At 40.9% G+C, this 18,066-nt stretch overlaps 2 protein-coding genes across 6 annotated transcripts in view; both read right to left on the reverse strand.

The window, feature by feature from the left end:
* Positions 1-598: 598 nt before the first annotated feature.
* Positions 599-9,881, reverse strand: ZNF622 (zinc finger protein 622). Of its 2 annotated transcripts, none has more exons than XM_040550256.1 (8): positions 9,671-9,881; positions 9,116-9,201; positions 7,426-8,034; positions 5,084-5,338; positions 4,187-4,349; positions 3,268-3,380; positions 2,080-2,223; positions 599-1,496 (listed from the first exon to the last, which is right to left on the reverse strand). In XM_040550256.1, the coding sequence occupies exons 3-8, from the start codon at positions 8,030-8,032 to the stop codon at positions 1,369-1,371; spliced, it is 1,410 nt and encodes a 469-aa protein (XP_040406190.1). In that variant the 5' UTR covers positions 8,033-8,034; positions 9,116-9,201; positions 9,671-9,881; the 3' UTR covers positions 599-1,368. The 2 variants fall into 2 exon arrangements, with proteins under 2 accessions (XP_040406190.1, XP_040406191.1); XM_040550257.1 differs by lacking the exon at positions 9,671-9,881 and adding an exon at positions 9,295-9,313.
* Positions 9,882-10,077: 196 nt separating this feature from the next.
* Positions 10,078-18,066, reverse strand: part of RETREG1 (reticulophagy regulator 1) — a 60,069-nt gene continuing 52,080 nt past the window's right edge. For all 4 annotated transcript variants that reach the window (XM_040550259.1, XM_040550258.1, XM_040550260.1 and 1 more), the window contains 2 exons: positions 16,829-16,955; positions 10,078-14,327 (listed from right to left, as the gene is read on the reverse strand). In XM_040550259.1, the coding sequence (XP_040406193.1) occupies positions 13,816-14,327; positions 16,829-16,955 (639 nt within the window). In that variant the 3' untranslated portion in view covers positions 10,078-13,815. The remainder of the gene's footprint in view (positions 14,328-16,828; positions 16,956-18,066) is intronic.

The following is an 18,066-nucleotide window of genomic DNA, read 5'->3' on the forward strand; positions in this document are numbered from 1 at the left end:
ATTATTTTAAGAGGTCAAAATGCAATGTTATTGACAAAGTTCTTATAATTTTCCCCTGCTATTTCCAGTCATACAATGGACAGAACATTAAAGGAAAGGAAGAAAATTTACTAAAATCATGCTAATCAAAGCCACTACTAGGGAGTCCAGAGCAATCCTAAAATGCAGAAATGCGACTTGACCGTAAGCAGCTGCAGCTAACCTCCATGACTAATAGGCAGGCAAGCAGCAATTTTCCTGTGGACGGTGTCCTGTTGACACTGTAAGTCCAGCATAGTACAGCTCAAGAGCATCATGAGCTAGGCAACATGTTTTGTGTCATTGTCCACCTCTTCACGTGAAGGTCAAAAGAACTGGTAACGCCATGGAAGCTTTTAACACCTACAACACCAGGACCAACACTAGCACTGGTGCCTGAGCTCTTTAACAATCAAGTTTTCTCTACATCTGTCTGTAACAGTTTGCATGCTCAAGTGGGAGAGCATGCTGTTGGCAGGAAGGACACTCCATTCTAGCCATACATGTCTCAGGTGACTTTCCTTCAGCAAGATCATAAAACACAAGTTCTCAATGGGAATAACAAAAGCTGACATCAATAGTTACTTCAGAGTTTTAATCAAGATTTTAACAAATAATCAGAAGTTTAGATGGACATTCACTTATGTTATGGTAATTTTGAGCAGTTTTCAGGTAATGAAAATTCATGAAATACAGTGCAATTGGTTTATGTTGAAAGTCATTAACCCAGCCCTGACCTGGAGCATTAAGCAAATACAGTCAGCTTCAAGGGACAAAATGAATCCTGGAGTTATGCTTCCCATCAGTGCATTTCTTCAAACAGTTATCACTTAACCTTCCCAGAATCTCTGCTTTCAAATTTCCACCTCAACAGTGCCAGCTAGAAGTCCAAAATACCCAGCTAACTTATGTCTGGCACCACAAGTAAACACCTCCAATACTCTCTATCTCCAGTTTAGATCTAATCTAAGCTAAGGTCAAGGATCTTCTCTTGGCCTCAGCCGTTTTGCAGAGTTGGAAATTGAAGGTATTCAGACAGACGGCAATGTCAACTGCCCCACAGAAAGGTATTGCACAAAGATGAGCAGTTAAGACTGCATCCTTATTCATGGCTGTGATTACTTCGCCACGTATTCCATTTAAGGTATTTTCATTTTTAAGTTAGGCCAACCATCATTTCAGTGGAAGAGACAAGATCCCTGCAAGACATCTTCTCATAGACAGGGACGCACACCAGCATACATACCACCATTTGTTAGGTACCAAATCCATTTTAATAACACAACCCACGAGCCAGAAACCATTAAATCCCTCTTTCCAAAAAGGGCTGCATGCAGCTCTCTGGGGTACTCAAAATCTGACTTGTGGCCGGAAATGCCTCTGCTTTGTAGCGTTGTTACTCATTCCCGTCTTGAGCATCCACTTTGACTTCATCCTCTGCAGGTACTGCATATCACGCTGCTGAGCGAAGACTGCCCCTTCAGAGAGAAAGGAGGAAGGGAAAGCGGGATAAATGTTTGTAGGATCACTACTAAATTGCAAAACTGCTTATCTATCCTTCTAAATCAGCAGTTAGCTGTATGTTTTCTCTTCATACAGGCAAGTTTCTTTTCACTTCTCTCTTGGTAAAGGACAGTTTCCTCTGAACATCCACAACTGTGGTGAAGGAAAAAAGTCATTCCAGTGTGGATATAGAACACATCACTGCTCCCCAACTCAAAAGGTACTCCACCTGTCAAATAATGCTTTATGCTACATATTAAACATCAAGAGTAGTGGCTTTGACAGGCAGAGATGAGATTATTACCCTAGAAACCAAAAAATATTAGGAATTCACCAAATATCACAAATGTGCTGGTGAACTGAAGGGCTAGCACAGAAGCTGCAATGGATTTTAGACAAAACCCACTTCCTCTTCTGCTTAGACCGCAGGAATGAAAGGGAATTGAGTGGAAAACTAACTAAAACCCCACAAACATGAAACAAACCTGACTTACATAATTGTACTATGATGATATCCTAGAATCTTATCACCTGCCAAAAGCTCAAATTGGCACCTACCTGTCTGGCTTGTCCAGCCCAAAGCTTTGTACTGCTGCAACACCCGACCCACTGCTTTCTTATTTTTGGCAACAGCCACTGTTCTTGACAGACCAAACCGTTGCTTGTAGTATCTCATTAAAGAACGATGACCCACTCTGGCACCTATTTAGAGGAGGAGACATCTTACTATGCATAATAATGCAGTTTCTGAAATATGGTAGTTAAGCATATTGTGAAAATTGTGGAAAGGTCAAATGCCAAGAAATGCTTTTAAAAGGCTAAGGCCTTAAGAAGAAAAACAAAAAATCTTTAGGACTATTATAAACTGAATGCAATTACTGTAAGGTTTGCTGTAGTGCACTTTACCTTAGGAAAAACACCAAACCACCTCCAAACCCTGAAGAACACTCTTCAAGAGGGCCTTAGCTTAGATAACAAATAGGTAGTTATCAGAAAGATTTAATTAGGGGAATAAGCAGAATGGGAATGCTGTTTCAAGTAACCACTGAAGACATCGGTGACATTCAGGAAGATCTCCTTTCTGTAACTGCATGGTTGGCCACACTTTTCAGAATGGAAGGGCTGCGGTCGCCTCATACAAAAACACCAGAACAACAACAACAACAAAAATGCGTAGGAGTGCCAAATTCTCAAATACTGTTACAAGGCAAGAGTAAGGTCGTTTAAAGAAATTTGTTTCACTGAAGTAGTTTACTGAATCTGTTACCAGTGTACCAGCTACAACTCTGCAAAAAAAACTACACTAGATAACCTAAGTTATAATCTCTTCATGTTGCACTAAAGCAAGATAAGGAAACTCTTGCAGTGTTATCATGAAACATGATAACATGTCACAATCACATGTTAATGAAGGAGTCAAGTAGCAAAAGGAACCCTGTGCCCCAAACCACATTTATATTAATGCTGAAGTTAAATTTGAGGAAAAAAAGGCAAGGAAAAAGAAAGAAAGAAAAAAAGGCTTCCAAGTTTGTTTAAGCTATTTTAGTATTTTCTGTAAAATGACAGACAGGTCTTTAAATTTTGTAGTGAAAACCATGTAAAGGGAAGACAAAACACCAAATGCACTTAATGCAAAATTACTTGCTCCCTTGCCAAAGGAAAACACTTATCACAATGACTTCAAGTAAAAACTACACCTATGAGAAACCCAGAGAAAGTACATCTTAATACAGATCATGTGCCTACCTGAAGGAAGTATCAGCTCCATGGTGTCATCATCGTATTCCAAGTCTTTCTCTGCTGGGAGCTCTCCAGACACCTCCCCATCTTGCCCTTCCTTGTGATCAGGGTAACTGCTCCTAGAGAGAAGCAGTATGTGTTTTACATGTGGCGAGCAGCCACAGCTATCCAGACCCATTACACAAAAGAACCGACATGTACAGCTACAGCAACCCACAACCATCATCATGTTTCACCTACCCTGATTTGAGAATTCTTCCCAGTAACACCTTTCCCTGAACAGAGGCTGAAGACAAGAACCTCCAAGTTCTATAGCCCAGTGTGGTTCTGCTGCTGTGCTCTTAACAGGTATTTATTTATTGTGAAAAGCCACCACCATATAACATAGCCCATCAGCTCTGCAGATCTATGGAGAGCATGCCAAGAAGCTCCCCATACCACCTGTAACCATAATAGTAGGCGTTTCTGAACAAAGTGATCACAGCTGAGGATAACTTCCAGAAGACCAACAAGAGGCCTCTAAACCACAGCAGTGCTGTTTAACTCCAGCTACTTAAAAGAAAAAAATCTACAGTAGATCTTAAAGCCTAAAAGGTAACATAAGTGATATTTCTATCCTTTTATGATCTTTGATGGACTGAAACCTAAACTCAGTAACAGCAAACATACAAAATAGAATTCAAAATACATTTCCATGTAGGACTGGTAATTAGTGGTCACAGGAGAGGAGAACCCATCATGGTGTTATGCTAACCTAGAAAGGTGACAAAACAGCTACACAAAATAAGCATCAAAACAGAAACAGGACCGAATTTTAAAAACTAAGAGATAAGATAAGAGATAATAAGAGATTGTGATGTGATGTAATGTTTAACTGTTCTTTTGTCTGCCGTCAGCTGTGCTCCACTGAAAGAAGTGTCCTCACCTGAAATCATAGAAGTCTGCAAATTCCAATGCTGCATCTCCATCTGTGAAGAGTTTGCAGTGGCTTTTGTCATTCATGTGAGCCTGTACTGCTTCCGTGGAGTAGAAGGACTTCCCCTTTTCATTACACCAGATGCAGATTTTCCCAACACCAATTTTCTCTCCTGCAGATAAAATTGACACTTTTATTGGTCCCTACTCAATAATTAACATTTCAGTGATGTGGCCTTCTGAGCTTGAAGGCAGAGAGACTGAGGAAGAACCCTGAGTCCTTCATCTCCAGAAAAGCCCTGCTGTTCCTATGCCTTGATCACATGGCTCCATCAGGGACAAAGTCTGTGCATTTAAAGAATTCATGTGACTAGGTATGGATCATTACGTATACTCAATAAAACATTTCAAGCCTCCATTACAACTTTCTATCTGATACTCCAGTAGTATTTTATGCTCATCACTATCACATTAGACAACACACTAGACATTCTTTGCCTAGCTTTCAGCTCTGTCTCACTGGCATTGTCAACAGATGAGGCAAACACTTATGACTCATTAGGTATTCAGAACCTCCCCCAGTATAAGACGGCTCAAATGTACACTACAGCAACTGAGATTTGTCCTAAATTTCATGTTACCTGAAAAAACTCTCTCAGCATTAGAAAACCATGCAAGACCTACAGGGTACATGGCCACCTGTTTGCTCAGTAGGGTTTCCTCTCACTCTCCCTAGAAAACCCACAGACCTCACCACGATCAAAATACTGAACTAGACAGCTTCCCAATCTCACACACACAAAAAACCACTACTACCACCAAAACACATTTTAAGTTGTATCCAAGTGAAAATAAGCATTAACAGTCTATAATTATCCGTGTTAAAATCAAAGATTTACAGGCATACCCAAGTACTTAATTAGTCCCCTGAGATCCACAAGGTACTCTATGTCTGGAATGAAGAAACTGTGAACTTTTGTCATATGGGCCACATTCTTCATAAGAGATCTTGAATGGTGGGAACAGAACAAGCAGTCCGTGACTGGTATGGCCCCAACAGCAGGAGCACTTTCAGCTTCTGCCTGCTCCTCCTCCTCTTCTCCCACGCTTTCCATCTCTTCATCAGAGCCAATATCTTCATCAGAATCCATATCTTCCCAGCCTTTTCAATGGAAAATTAAGAAAGATTTATTTACTTGATTATTTCTTCCAAGCAGAACAGTTCCCAAATAAGTTAAAAAATAGTTTTCAGAAAATACTGCATTATCTATTCTTACAGCTAAGTACCACATGCTTATTTCCAGGTGCAAGGTTTCATCATTTCCAGTAAAACAATTTTTTTTGTAAAACTCACAGCAAAGCTCAAGACTGGTCATAAAAAAAGCTGGCAGGTCTCAAATTTTTCCCCTCCATTTTCTCAACTATTAACTTAACTGCAGTTTCAAGACCTTTAATTTAATTCGCTACAGCACAAGAACACATGCATGCCTCATTAAAAACAATACAACTCCGTCAGAAACATGGAAATACTCATTTCCAGCAGTGACTTAGCAGCAAGGGAAAACACACTCCTGTTCACACATACTTCTTTAACCAAGGAGAAGAACAAGCCACTTCTCACAGTTACCCAAGATTTATTAATAATTTTACATGCTTGCAAGATTTCTGCAGCTCTCAATGAAGGCTACAAGCAACAGAGCATTCCCCACAGGTACTGACAGCGGGCTTCAGGACTCATCAGGAGGGGCTTTAACTCCACAGGGAAATGCTATTTCTTAACTTTATTTTGACCTTTTGTAAATTCACAGGGCCACTGCCAAATATGATAGATGTTTAAAACCAACAGAAGCAGAGTACACTTCATCTACATCCTTAATGAGCTGTCAGATGCACTATTACCTAATTATAATTTGAAAAAAAAAAAAAGGCTAGTGAACCACGAATCTGGTTATACGGGTAGAGGGATCTAGAAATCTTTTTCAAAGGGGGCAGATGTGGCACAGAGAGCATTTCCTACTTCTCTGCTCCCACTGCTCCAACTGCCATGGCACACAGTGTTTGAGAACAGGCAAAGGGACACTCCCCAGTGCTGCAGGCTGCTAATTAAAGATCTTTGCTACAGGATATAGTTTAACGATTTTAATGAAGCTGAATTAACAGGACATGTAGGGAACACTCCTGGACAAATACTTAAAAGGCAAATTAACACTGGGAAACCTACTGAGATTTAGCATCACAATTTATGACAAATACATTAATACAAAACTAGTGTAAGCTGCCTTCTTCTTTAGATGCTAAGATCCACGTTCAGCGGCATACATTTCTTCTCCTGTAAAAGAACAGTTCTATTCTATGCACAGATTCCCCAGAGACTGCAACTGAAACTTCACCAGCATTAAAAATGCTGTAACAGATGTAGTAACATGCCATAATGGCTTCAGTACTGAGGTTGGAATAGTATGTTCCCATTTCATTCACTCCTGGCCCCCCTGCTGCTGTTTAATCACCCCATTCTAATGCTCTAATAGATGCCTTTGTGGCCTGCACTGTAAGCTACAGCACTAAAAATGTCTAGGTTAAAAATAACCCCTCCTGGGAGTCCTGAAGCTCTGATTATTTCAGTTGTCCACTTCCCAGGCCAGCCCTCAGCAAAGAGCTGTATCCACACAAGTGGTGAGGGTGGCGCAGCAGGAACAGGCAGTTGGGGCAGCAACTCTTAAACTATTTTTATTATAGATGCCAATGTGCTGAGAAATTATGCCACAGAGTGGCAAGCTATGGAGCAAACTTCCACCTCTGATCTTGATGGGCAGTGAAAAACAGAAGCCCCACTCCCATCTCTTCTCAACAGCTCAGTAAAGTGAACCATGGTACAAATAATTATGATTGGTTTTTTGTTCATTTCATTTATTTTTCAGAAGCAGTTTCAGGGTAACCTTCTGTGTTGGCCCCGGAATTCCCCTGGGACTTTACACAGGAAACAGTGCTCAGGTTAGCAGCGCTTATATCCAGCCCTTGCACGTGTTAGTATCTTCCACTGCTGGCTGATCACACACTGTAATATGGAGTCCCTAACTGCAAGCATGGACCAGCCTTAAATCCTCTGTTCAGATGAAAACTTAATCAACAGGAAGACCTCATGTAATTAAAAAAGCTGCACTACTAAAGGAAACAAAAGGAGACTTTCACACAAAACCAACTACACAGCTTATACCCAGCTACCTGTCATCAGCCTATTTACTGCCTTACTTTCTTCTGTATCCTCCTCTTCCTCTGCCTGTTGTTTGGCCAGCTTCTTTGCTTGTTGTTCAAACCACTGCAGACGTGGAGGTTTTTCGGATCGTTCTCTACTCTGCAACTGACTGGTGCTTTCCATGGAAACTGGAGAGCTGCTTGCATTATTAGGAGGTAAAGGTGTTTTCTTTGGTGATGAAGATGGCTGAGCTCTGATGGCTTGCTGTATAGCTGCGTTCATTTCATCTTTGTTCACGCTCTCCAGGGCAAGCCCCTTTTCCAGGTTCTTTTCATTCAGTATTTTCACCTTCTTGCTGACAGCTTGAACAGCTTTCTTCTCCAACTCCAGGTGCTTCTTGGACTTCAGGTGATTCTCATAGGCATTGAAGGTGGAGAACCTCTTGCTGCAAACTGTGCAGTAGGTGGCAGTGCCTTTGTTCTGCTCCTCTGCTACCGCTCTCTGCGCTAGGACTCTCTCTTGGAAATTCTCGGCGGTGACAGGAGGCATGTCAGCAACCTTGCGCTTCAGATTGTATCTGTGCCAGTCGGTTTTGTAATGGGCACGCTGAATGTCAGCATCCTTGAAAGCCACGCGGCAAGTGATACACGTGTAGGTTGCCATTACTAGAAAGTGGGAAAAAAATAATAGTCACACTAATAAACAACCAGCAGCATAACAGGTACAGTTCTGGTACAAAATGACGTTTATTAAACACCAACATTAGCAAATGGCATGTTACCTACTAGGACAATCAAAATACAGAATCATAGAATGGCTGGGGTTGGAAGGGACCTTAAAGATCATCTAACTCCAACCCCCAAAGGCTCACATGTAGCTATGAGAAATTATGGGTACCACAGCAGCACCTCAACATCCCAGCTCTGGACTCAGCACCTGCTGTGCTTGCCAGGCCTCAGAGACAGATTGAGATGGGAGCTCCCAGCCTTAACAACAGTACTTCAAAAGCTCTGCCCCTTTTTACCAAAGACCAGAAAGTAAAGGTTCCCATCAGGCTTGTATTCTTCTAACTACAGGCTTTCGAAGAGATTGGCAAACTAAGGGTAAAAATGGAAAACCTACTTTCACACCTGTTTTCAGTTTTCCACAATCCCGTCAGACAGAAGAAAAAATCATCCCATTTAAAAATAAAAACCTTTCAGTTATTCTGGAGCAGTGCATGTGCAGCTGACAGCACTCTTTGTCCCACAGAACTGTTAACCCAGAGGTGTTAACCTGGTGTCGTATCCAGATCGAGTGCTCAAAGACACTGCTACCCACCAGGAAGTGAAGAGAGATCAGAGGTAGCAGTGCCATAGGAGTGCCTTTGCAGTGCCTCATCAATGCTGAGCTGCATTGCTGGGGCTGTCACGGGACAACTGGAGGGCAGAGACCTCTAATTGATGCCCTCCTTTCCAAAGCCAAAAGCCACACATTTCCTTCTTCCTCAGTTCTTAATGAAACTTGATTTAAAACAAAGCCAAAACAAAGCAGTTGATGGAATCTCTTGAACATCTTAAAAGCAAAGAGCAATGAAATGTGTTCTCACTGGAGATCACTAAAAGTACCCCCATGTTTTAATTGATTTAGAAAAAAACATGGTTTAAACTCAGGGGGGAAGGGGGAAGGTAAGTAATAGGTCATGAGGAATGCGGTCTGAACAGCAGCTGCTCCCAGAAGAGCAAAGCAATGGTGAAAGGCACGTACCGAGAGAGCTGGAAGGTTCTGCCTGGGACAGCAGCTCCCCAGAGAACTGGGTTCCTCCTGACTTACTGCTTGCTCTGTCCGTAATCCTGCAGTGACAGAAAATACGTTAACAGAAAACAGCGGCCATACTATTTTACATGACATGCAGCTGACGCGCGTCACACCGAGTGGACGTTTACCATCACAGAGCAGAGCACTCTCTGCCCCCCCAGGAGTCCGAATCGCTCTCTGAAGCGTCTCCCTCCCGCCCACACCACGAACGAAGCGCCGAGTTTTCCCTTATATATTGGGGGGAGGGAGGGGGGGGAAGGGGGTTAAGGAAAGTAAACGCCGTGTGCCTTGACGGGCCTCATCCCAAGGGCCGGAGTCCTGCCCGCCCGGCCTGCTGCTCCCTGCGGAGCCCTCCCCGCGCCGGTCCCCGCCGCCACCAGCCGGCCGGGCCTGGGCCCGTTCCCCGTCCCTGCGCCGGGCCGGGCCGGGCCGCAAGGCCCCGGGGCGGGAGCTGGGCCCAGGGCCGCTGTCAGGCCCGTCCCGTCCCGTCCCCGCAGCCCGCACCTGCGAGGGGACCCGTCCGTGTTCGTGTCCGTCCCGGCGCCGGTGCCCGCCGAGGGCCGCCCTGTGCCGACTGCGGCCGCGCTGCGCCACCAGGAAGGGCCGGGCCCGGCCGCCACCTTTCGCGGGGTGGGACCGGGCCTGCACCGCCATGCCGCCCCCTGCCGCCGCGGCGGCCACAGCTCAGCTCCTGGGCAACAACGTGTGACACCCAGCTCTGCCCCTGGACAGCTAGGTGGCAAGGTGGCACCGCCGGGGCACGAGCGAGGTGTTTGTCCAGGAGGACCCCCACCCCACCGAGCACTGCCGCGCATCAGGGGAAGGAAAGGAACAAAGGATGGAGTGGCAAACATCTGCGTGTTTTTTTCCACCCCCTTGTCTCGGGAACAAACATACAGTTGGATACAATGAAAGATAAAAACTAACACATATTTATTAAATGGTTTTACAAACAATCAATATAATAATTCCATGTTTACAAAATAGTAATCAAGCTAGGTAAAGTGCTGCAAAATATTTTAAATAAAGACATTTTGTAATTTTCCAGTTTCTGGTTACCTGTCAAGGTGTTACAGACTGTTACACTGCTCTTAAGCTAAGAACAAGCACTTGGACTACAGTGAATTTGTTCTGAACGCTTAGATGAACAGTCTGGAAAAGTGCAAAACAAACAAAAAGCAAGTAAAACAAGTATTGTCTTGTATCCTATTACTTCGGGTTAAAATTATTTCCCCTCCTCCTCTGAGTAGAATGATTTTTTTTTCAAGAGCAAGATTCGTAGTAAATGTCTAGCACATGTACAAGGAGAAGTGCTCTGCATTGAAAAGTGCTTTTATTCTGGACTTAATGCATGTAAGGCCACCAATTCAGTATTGATGACTCAGATGTAATAGCGCACAGGGAAATTTTGTGAGTACGAAGGAGTGAGCTGCATCCCACAGACCCTGCCCTAACACACGTAGCTTTCTCCAGGTGCGGGTACGTGAAGAAGCCACTGAAAGGCAAGGAGGAATGTGAACCACGTGACTGGAGGCAGAGGATGCAGAGCTGCACGCACGTGGGCAGCTCCTGCATCGCACAGATCCCACGAGATCACACATGGCATTACCTCCTGGTCGCTTGCTCACACGTCTGTGCTCTGTGATCCACAGCCTCCACGCTGATTGTGCTGGTTTTTGCCTGGAAATTGTCCGAAAGCAGGCCTCCTATGTAACAAAAGCACGTTCCAAAGCCATGGCCTATCCCATACTCACTTGCCCTTTTTCCTGCCTTACTTTTTTTAATTTTGGAAGATGATGGCAACGCTTAGTTGCACAGACTTTGTGGACCACTGGCAGATTACTCGACAGGCATTTGTACATAACAGCTACGTCGCGGCTGCTGTTAGAATACAGCAAAATGAAAGTTTCTCATGTGATGTCCAACTAAACATGGTATGGAAGGGATCTCACAAAGGAGAGAAATGTTTTCTTTGTGTTCTGCTTTCCAACTATTGGCAGTGGAATGTATTGTGTCTGAGCAAAGGGTTTCTTACCTGCGCTTGCTTAGGAAGGTAGGGGTAATTTTCCACAAAAACTAAGCATCTTTCCACTATCTTAGGAGGAATAGTAAGTATTAGAGAATTACCTCCTTTCACAGTATTTAGGGGCTTGAATAAAAAAAAAATACCATGTAATCAACTACCATGAGAACAGACAGAATTCAAGACAGGCAAATAAGTAATTAATTATGTCCCTAAGCTTTAATGATTTGCTTGCTCAAGTTTTGCTTTTACTTTCCATAAAAAAAAAGTGACTCATACTTTATTGAAGAAAAATGGATCTGTTTATCTATGTTGAAACCAGAAAATGGATCACTTACAAAAAGTCTGAGAAACTCCTCCAACTGCTTATTCTTCTTGATCTAATTATTCTAGAAGAGCACCCCTGTGTTAGGTACTTTTATAACCATGGCATTCTTCATAAAACAACAATAAAGTGCACGCTGTTGCGATGCCACCACCGACAGCTAGTTCGCATATCTCATACACCCGCTTCAGCAAAACTCGCTAAGCGCTGCTGCCTCTCCAGTTCTCCCTGTCCTGGCGCCTGTTGCATCTTCTGGCACCAGCGAGTGCCCTTGTTTGGGAAGCACGCTTGGCCTAGGTACCCTGCAAAGTCTTGTCAGCAACTTGGAAGTTGTACTCTTCTTAATATATAGATTGTCCTATACATGCAGCAAGGAGACAACATTTTTAACTTGTCTGAGAAACTTAAATGGCCTTTGAACTTACTGATTTTCAGCAAAAGCCTCTTTTGTTTTTGTTTTTCCAAATGGGAAGGACAGACTTGGGGAAGTCGAAAAGGAAACTTAACAACTAACAGTATGAAAGCGATGTGGCCACATTTCTAAAATAATTTCCAGAAACTTGTTTTTAATGTTAAGATGTTACCATTTCAAAAGCTGCATCTTCTGGGATCTATATCTGGCATCTGCTTATTTCAAAGTGGATTGGATAATGAAGGCACAGGCTCACTTTTTTACCGGTAAAGGACAGCAAACACAATCAATATGCATTACTGACACAAAAGCACAAGCAATGATAAAGCCAGTGTCAAAAATTATCAGCATCTTTTCTTTAGCTACAATCTGTTCGGCCATCTGCCTACTTTTTCACGTCAGGGAAAAAAAAAAAGAATGGAGTTAAACACAGGTTTACCTACACATATATGTTAGTGAACATTTTTACACTCCGTTGCTGTACTTTCTGAGGGTCCTGGATGACAGTATTCACCTCTTAAAATGCCAGCAAATGGAAAATTACTTGAGTAGTAGTAGCAGCTGACATGGTCCCTCGACTCTGCTAACTGTTTACATCACATTAGAAAAACTAGCTTTACTTCTTCCTACTTCTTTGATTACTATTGCTTGGTATTACAATTTGATTATATATTAAAGGTGAACAAAAAAGCCCTACGAAAAGTCAAACAAGTAACCTGCTTAAGATCCCATGCCATTCACTGAGCACACATGGAGTTTAAAATGACAAATAATTTAAACAAGTTCATTTTTATTTTACTAATTTACGTGCCAAGAAGATTCTGAGTGACTTCTATAGCGAATGACCGCACTGAATACTTCAGGTGTATTAAGAGATCCAGCTTGCAACACAACTTTTGTTGCAAGTGATGGCAGCTGTTCCGGGGTGGGGGGGGGGGGGGGGGAACAAACAAAAAAACCACAATAACAAAACAAAACCCAACCCCACAGAATCTTGAATTACAGAAGTGGCAGCTAAAAAAGCCCTTCTCTTTGCTTCTCTTATATCTTCCGTACTCCAAACAGTAACTACCCCACCTGCTCCCCAAAAGGCTGTTCAGTTTACATATTAACTCTTAAATATAAAAATGTATTGGCTGACTTTACACAGGCAATACTGCCAAGGACCAGACTCTATCACGGAACACAGCAGGTGGTCAGTCAAATAGTGTGCCACATTACAACTCTACAAGGCTAAAACAGCAAAAAACTTGGAAATGCATCACCATATCCAAAATAATTCAAAGGTTTTAAGTGTTAAATCAAGTCCTCCGATGATAGTATTGCACACAGTTAAACTAGAGTTCTGCTGGTTAACATGTTCATAAATAGTAGATGCACTATACCTAATGGTAACTGTAGGGCTCCATACGTTTCAGTATGATTGAAGGAGGCAAGACTTAATCTCACTGCAATCCTCTGATAACTCATCCTTGCTGTGTGAACCATTATGATTGCCAACCATGGTTGGCAACTGAGAGTAAATAAATTGCCGATGTTGAAACTTTGGCTAAGGACCCCAAAAATGTATGTTTGGCAAAAAGATTAAAAAAAAAACAAACCTCTTCCCCAAACCTTTTGAACAACTGACCTCCAACACTCATCTGCAACCAAACAGTGGATAGATAATTCATTTCCATGCTATTACATTGAGGTTTAACTACCAGAAACATTAAACTATCAGTATCAGCTGATATTTATCCAGTTAATTCACTCTGCATAAGGGAAATTATTACAACACATCTAAAGTGATAGTTAAAGCTTACAGCTCAGAATTTTCCTTTTTTGCATTTGATTTTGTGTGTGTTTTGTGTTTCATTTCTTCTGTGTCACCAACCGCAATTCCCAGGTTAATGATTTCCAAGCAAATTTGAAAGGAAGCCTGAAGACTTCTTTTTCTCCTGGGATTCTGCTTCTTGGCCTTGTGAAAGTCCCAATTCTTTCTCAATCTGCTCAAGCTCAGACTGGTCAAGCAGTTCAAAATCATCGGCTTCCTCCGTGTCTGTCTCTTCACTCAAACTGGGCACCGCATGTGATGGAGCTTGCTGTGCAGACTGCAACTGGTCTTTGATGGCAGCAGACACTGCAGCTGCGATGACATCCCCAGCAATTCCACTCATTAAATTAAAGGTTTGGTCACTGGTCAAAGGCAAGGAGAGCCCTGCAGTGGATGGTCTCTCTTTACTCTGTCTGGAAGAATGATCCACCTTGAAATATGTTTGTTCTTTTTTTCTTTTTTGCTGGATGGGCATACCAATGCTTGAGTCATCATCATCATTTGTTCCTGCACCATTTTCTAAGGAAGGGAATTCTGAGAGATCTCTAGCAAAAGCTTCCTCGTGATCACTAGGTCGGTCAAAATCTATTACACAGGATTGACAGAAGGGAACAGTGTTAGCAAACAAGAAACACTTCCCCAAAAAAGCAGCCAAGTGTAAAAATGCAGTTAGTAAATTTTCCTTTGAATACATTTACTATTCTGTAGTCTTCTGTAATCTTAATGCAGAGGAGCATTATCTTACATCTAAAATAAAATAAAAATCTAGTACTTCAAATCAACTGGTATCAGCCTGACTTTGAATTTGGATTCATAGTGTGTGTGAAAATCATTCCAATCCCAAAAAAAGAGAAATAACACAAGCATTCAGCTACATTACATTTCCCATTTCAGTGACTCCACATTAAATTTTTCTACCTAAAGTCAATTCGCAATATTTATGTAGTGATTTGGAAAAAGTGCTTGAGAATGACTCTTTTCAATAATATTTGAGGAAAAAAGTGGTATTTAGCTGTATAAAAAACAACCCATGCAAATCTTCAGCACAGACAGTTCTAAATACACCAACCACCTAACGTGCTAAAATTTATAATGTGGGAAGTCTTTAAACTCCTTTTCTTCACTATATATATACATATATATATTACAAATACGTGTATATGACGGTATTACAAATTTTTAATAAGCTTTTAAAAAGTTTAATAAACTTTTAATAACATGTTTAAATAAAGATATAAAAACAATGTAAAGACTTAATTCATAAATTTTTGCTTTCATGTTCAATGCTTGTACTAAATAGAGGAGAGAAAATGGGAACTCTACAGATTACCGGTATAGTTTCATGTTTCAAAAGGATAAAAAGCAGAATGTAAACAAATAAAAGATTGGATTTTAATGACTGTTTTAATAGTACGTTATTAGAAATGCGGAAAATATATTGATTACAATACATGGCCTGTGGAATATGCCTTAATGAACATAAGGGAATACTTCGGTCTAGTAGACAGTATATGAATGTAAAAATAAAATATAATCAATTTGAACTTACTTCCTACGAAAACAAGCAATATGAGCTTTCATAAGAGCTAAGGAAATGAATCCTAAAAATGTCTGACACATCAATTTCATCAATTTTCCCACTTTCTTTGGGAAAAAACAGTCTGGAAAGGTGAGGAAGAAGGGTTATGCTGTCTGCAGAGTGGTGGCTCAAATGCACAGAGCTTTGACAGGAGATGAGACAGTCCTCGGGTGCATCCCATCTGGTCTTGTACTTGTGTGCATGTCCAATTTGCTGAAGGGTTCCGTAGGGGAGAAGAGTGGATGTTTATTTTTAACTTAGCAAGGCCTTTAATACAGTTTCACACATTATCCTTACAGCGTAATTGGTGAGTGAACTAGGTTGGTAAACTGCTCGGTATGTGGAAAATTGGCTTGACCACCAGCTCAAGGGGTGGTGATCAGTGATACAACGTCCAACTGGATGGTGGCGTCTCTCAAAAGTATAGACACAATGCTGTTCAGTGTTTTTATTAATGATGTGGATGACTGAACGGAGCGCACTCTCAGCAAGTTCATGGACAGGAAGGAGCCACTGTGGGGCAGGTGCATTTAATATTCTGGAGGTCAAGGCCCACAGAGGGACCTCAACAGGCTGGAGAAATTAATGGGCTGGAAGGGGATGTCATGAAGACCATCAAAAGCAAATGTGAAATGCTGCATCTTTGATGGAATAACCCATGCAGCAGAACTAGCTGGAAATGAGACAGAAAGTAGCCACTTTGAAGACATTCCAATTTATGATTCCATGATCATACGATACTATTTACAGCTTGAAATATTAACAAAATATTTTAAATTATTAACTTGGCATTTATAATGTTGGTAAGTATTTCCACCCTACTTGCCATTTTCATTGAATTTCTTCCTAGAATAGAACTGCAAGACCAGAAGAGAAATAAATCCACACATAAGACTGCACCAAACTACTGTTCTTAATATTTATTCAGGCAAAGTACTAACTGAAACCTTGGTCTGTAAAAAGTACGCATTTCAGGATCTAGTCAAGATCAAGACAAGTGCTTGAGGATCTCTTCCTAGTCTTAGTTTTCGTGTTTCATTCAGGCTCATGGCTGGATGTCTTCATCAGCATTCTAGTATCCAGAGCCTAAAAATACTTTCTTTAATTGGCTGTTTAGCAATTCAAAGTATTCACTTCTTCTTCCTCAGCTTTTATTTGTATAGTTTACTCCGAAAAGCATTATTGATACTAACTTGCTTGCTTAAGAGGTCTGATGGAAGAGAGAGCTAAGTCTGGCATATATCCAGAGGTGTCTGTTTTACTCACCACTAGTTATGTATTTAGATGCTTTGTTCACTACTTGACTATTTTTAAGATGAAGACAGCTCTCATAGAAGATGCATTCAAAACAAAATAAGCACTGGAATTAATTCTAAATTCACTGTAGGGAAGAACAAACAAACAAAACCAAAACCAAACCCCACTTATGTCCTCAAATTCTCTAATAGTTTTCAGATAACTTACAAGAGTGCAATTCATTGATGAAATAGATGAAGCCACTACATACCATCAGATGTGTCTGTCTGTGGAGAATACCCCTCGGATAAGTTAAAGGTCCCATTATCGGTCCAAGATACTTCTGATACATCTGTGTCAGACACTGACAGCTCTTTGGCAACAACAGCAGGACTAACCTACATACAAAGAAGTCCCATACATTGCATTCTTACACTCAAAAAAATCACACAACAGGAAGCCAATGCTTAGATACTGAAAAAGAGGTCTCTAGCATATCACAGCACTATACATTGTCTCCTATTTAAGCTTTAATTGTAGAAACGTGAAAATAACAGTATAGAATACTTAGAAGTGAAGCATCCCGCTTCTTAATTGAAGACGGTTTTAAGCTAAAGAAGCCAGAAAATTCCAATTAGTCATTGTATAGGATTCAAGTAATGTCCTAGTGTAACAAATGCAGAATAGGCTTGCAAATACAAACTACGTATAAATATAAAGAAATTGTAAAAAGTTGTATTGAAACAAAAAAATTATCCATAAGGCAATTAAAAATAGCTAAATCAAAAAATCATTATCCTTTATGAATTTATCCAATAACTGTTCAATTACATCTGTAACAAGTTTTTATCTCTCATGAGATATCTTTTTTTTTTTTTTGCATAATACAATAACACCTTCAAAGCAATCACTGTCAAAGTCAGGTTCTACACACGACTGATCTAATACTGCTTAAGAACCTCTACAAACCCAATTTTTTTTTTATTCAACTGATGTTCTAATTATAAAGGAAAAATCCTTTGCCATATAGTTATTTAGAATATTAAAAGAGAAAGGAGGCATTAGATTATTCTCATACCTACCTGGAAAGATATTTGTAAATATAATACTGATTTACACTATCACTGAATGTGATCTGACAAGTCATTAAACAAGTATCTGACGAATAATATAGGTTTTCTATGAAGATTTCCCTTTTATAATTTAATTTGATAAAAATTACCAGCAATTTTACTTTTGAAAACTAAACAAAATAACCTGCCCTTTCTATGAAATTCTGGTTTAATCATTCTACAGCCAATATAAACTAAACACATTTTTAGTTTAGTAGGCCAAAGAAACCATTATCTTGAAGGCCAGAAGTCACGAACGCAGCAAATTAATTAGTATAGGTCTAAAGATGGAGACTATGAATCACTTTTAAGACATACTGCTTAGTTCAGGAACAGAGCCTCCTAGGGAGGTTAAAGTCTTCCACAGAAAACTCTCCATTATCTATATAGATTTTAA

This window comes from Cygnus olor, chromosome 2 (genome assembly GCF_009769625.2).
Source record: "Cygnus olor isolate bCygOlo1 chromosome 2, bCygOlo1.pri.v2, whole genome shotgun sequence".
Lineage (NCBI taxonomy): Eukaryota > Metazoa > Chordata > Aves > Anseriformes > Anatidae > Cygnus > Cygnus olor.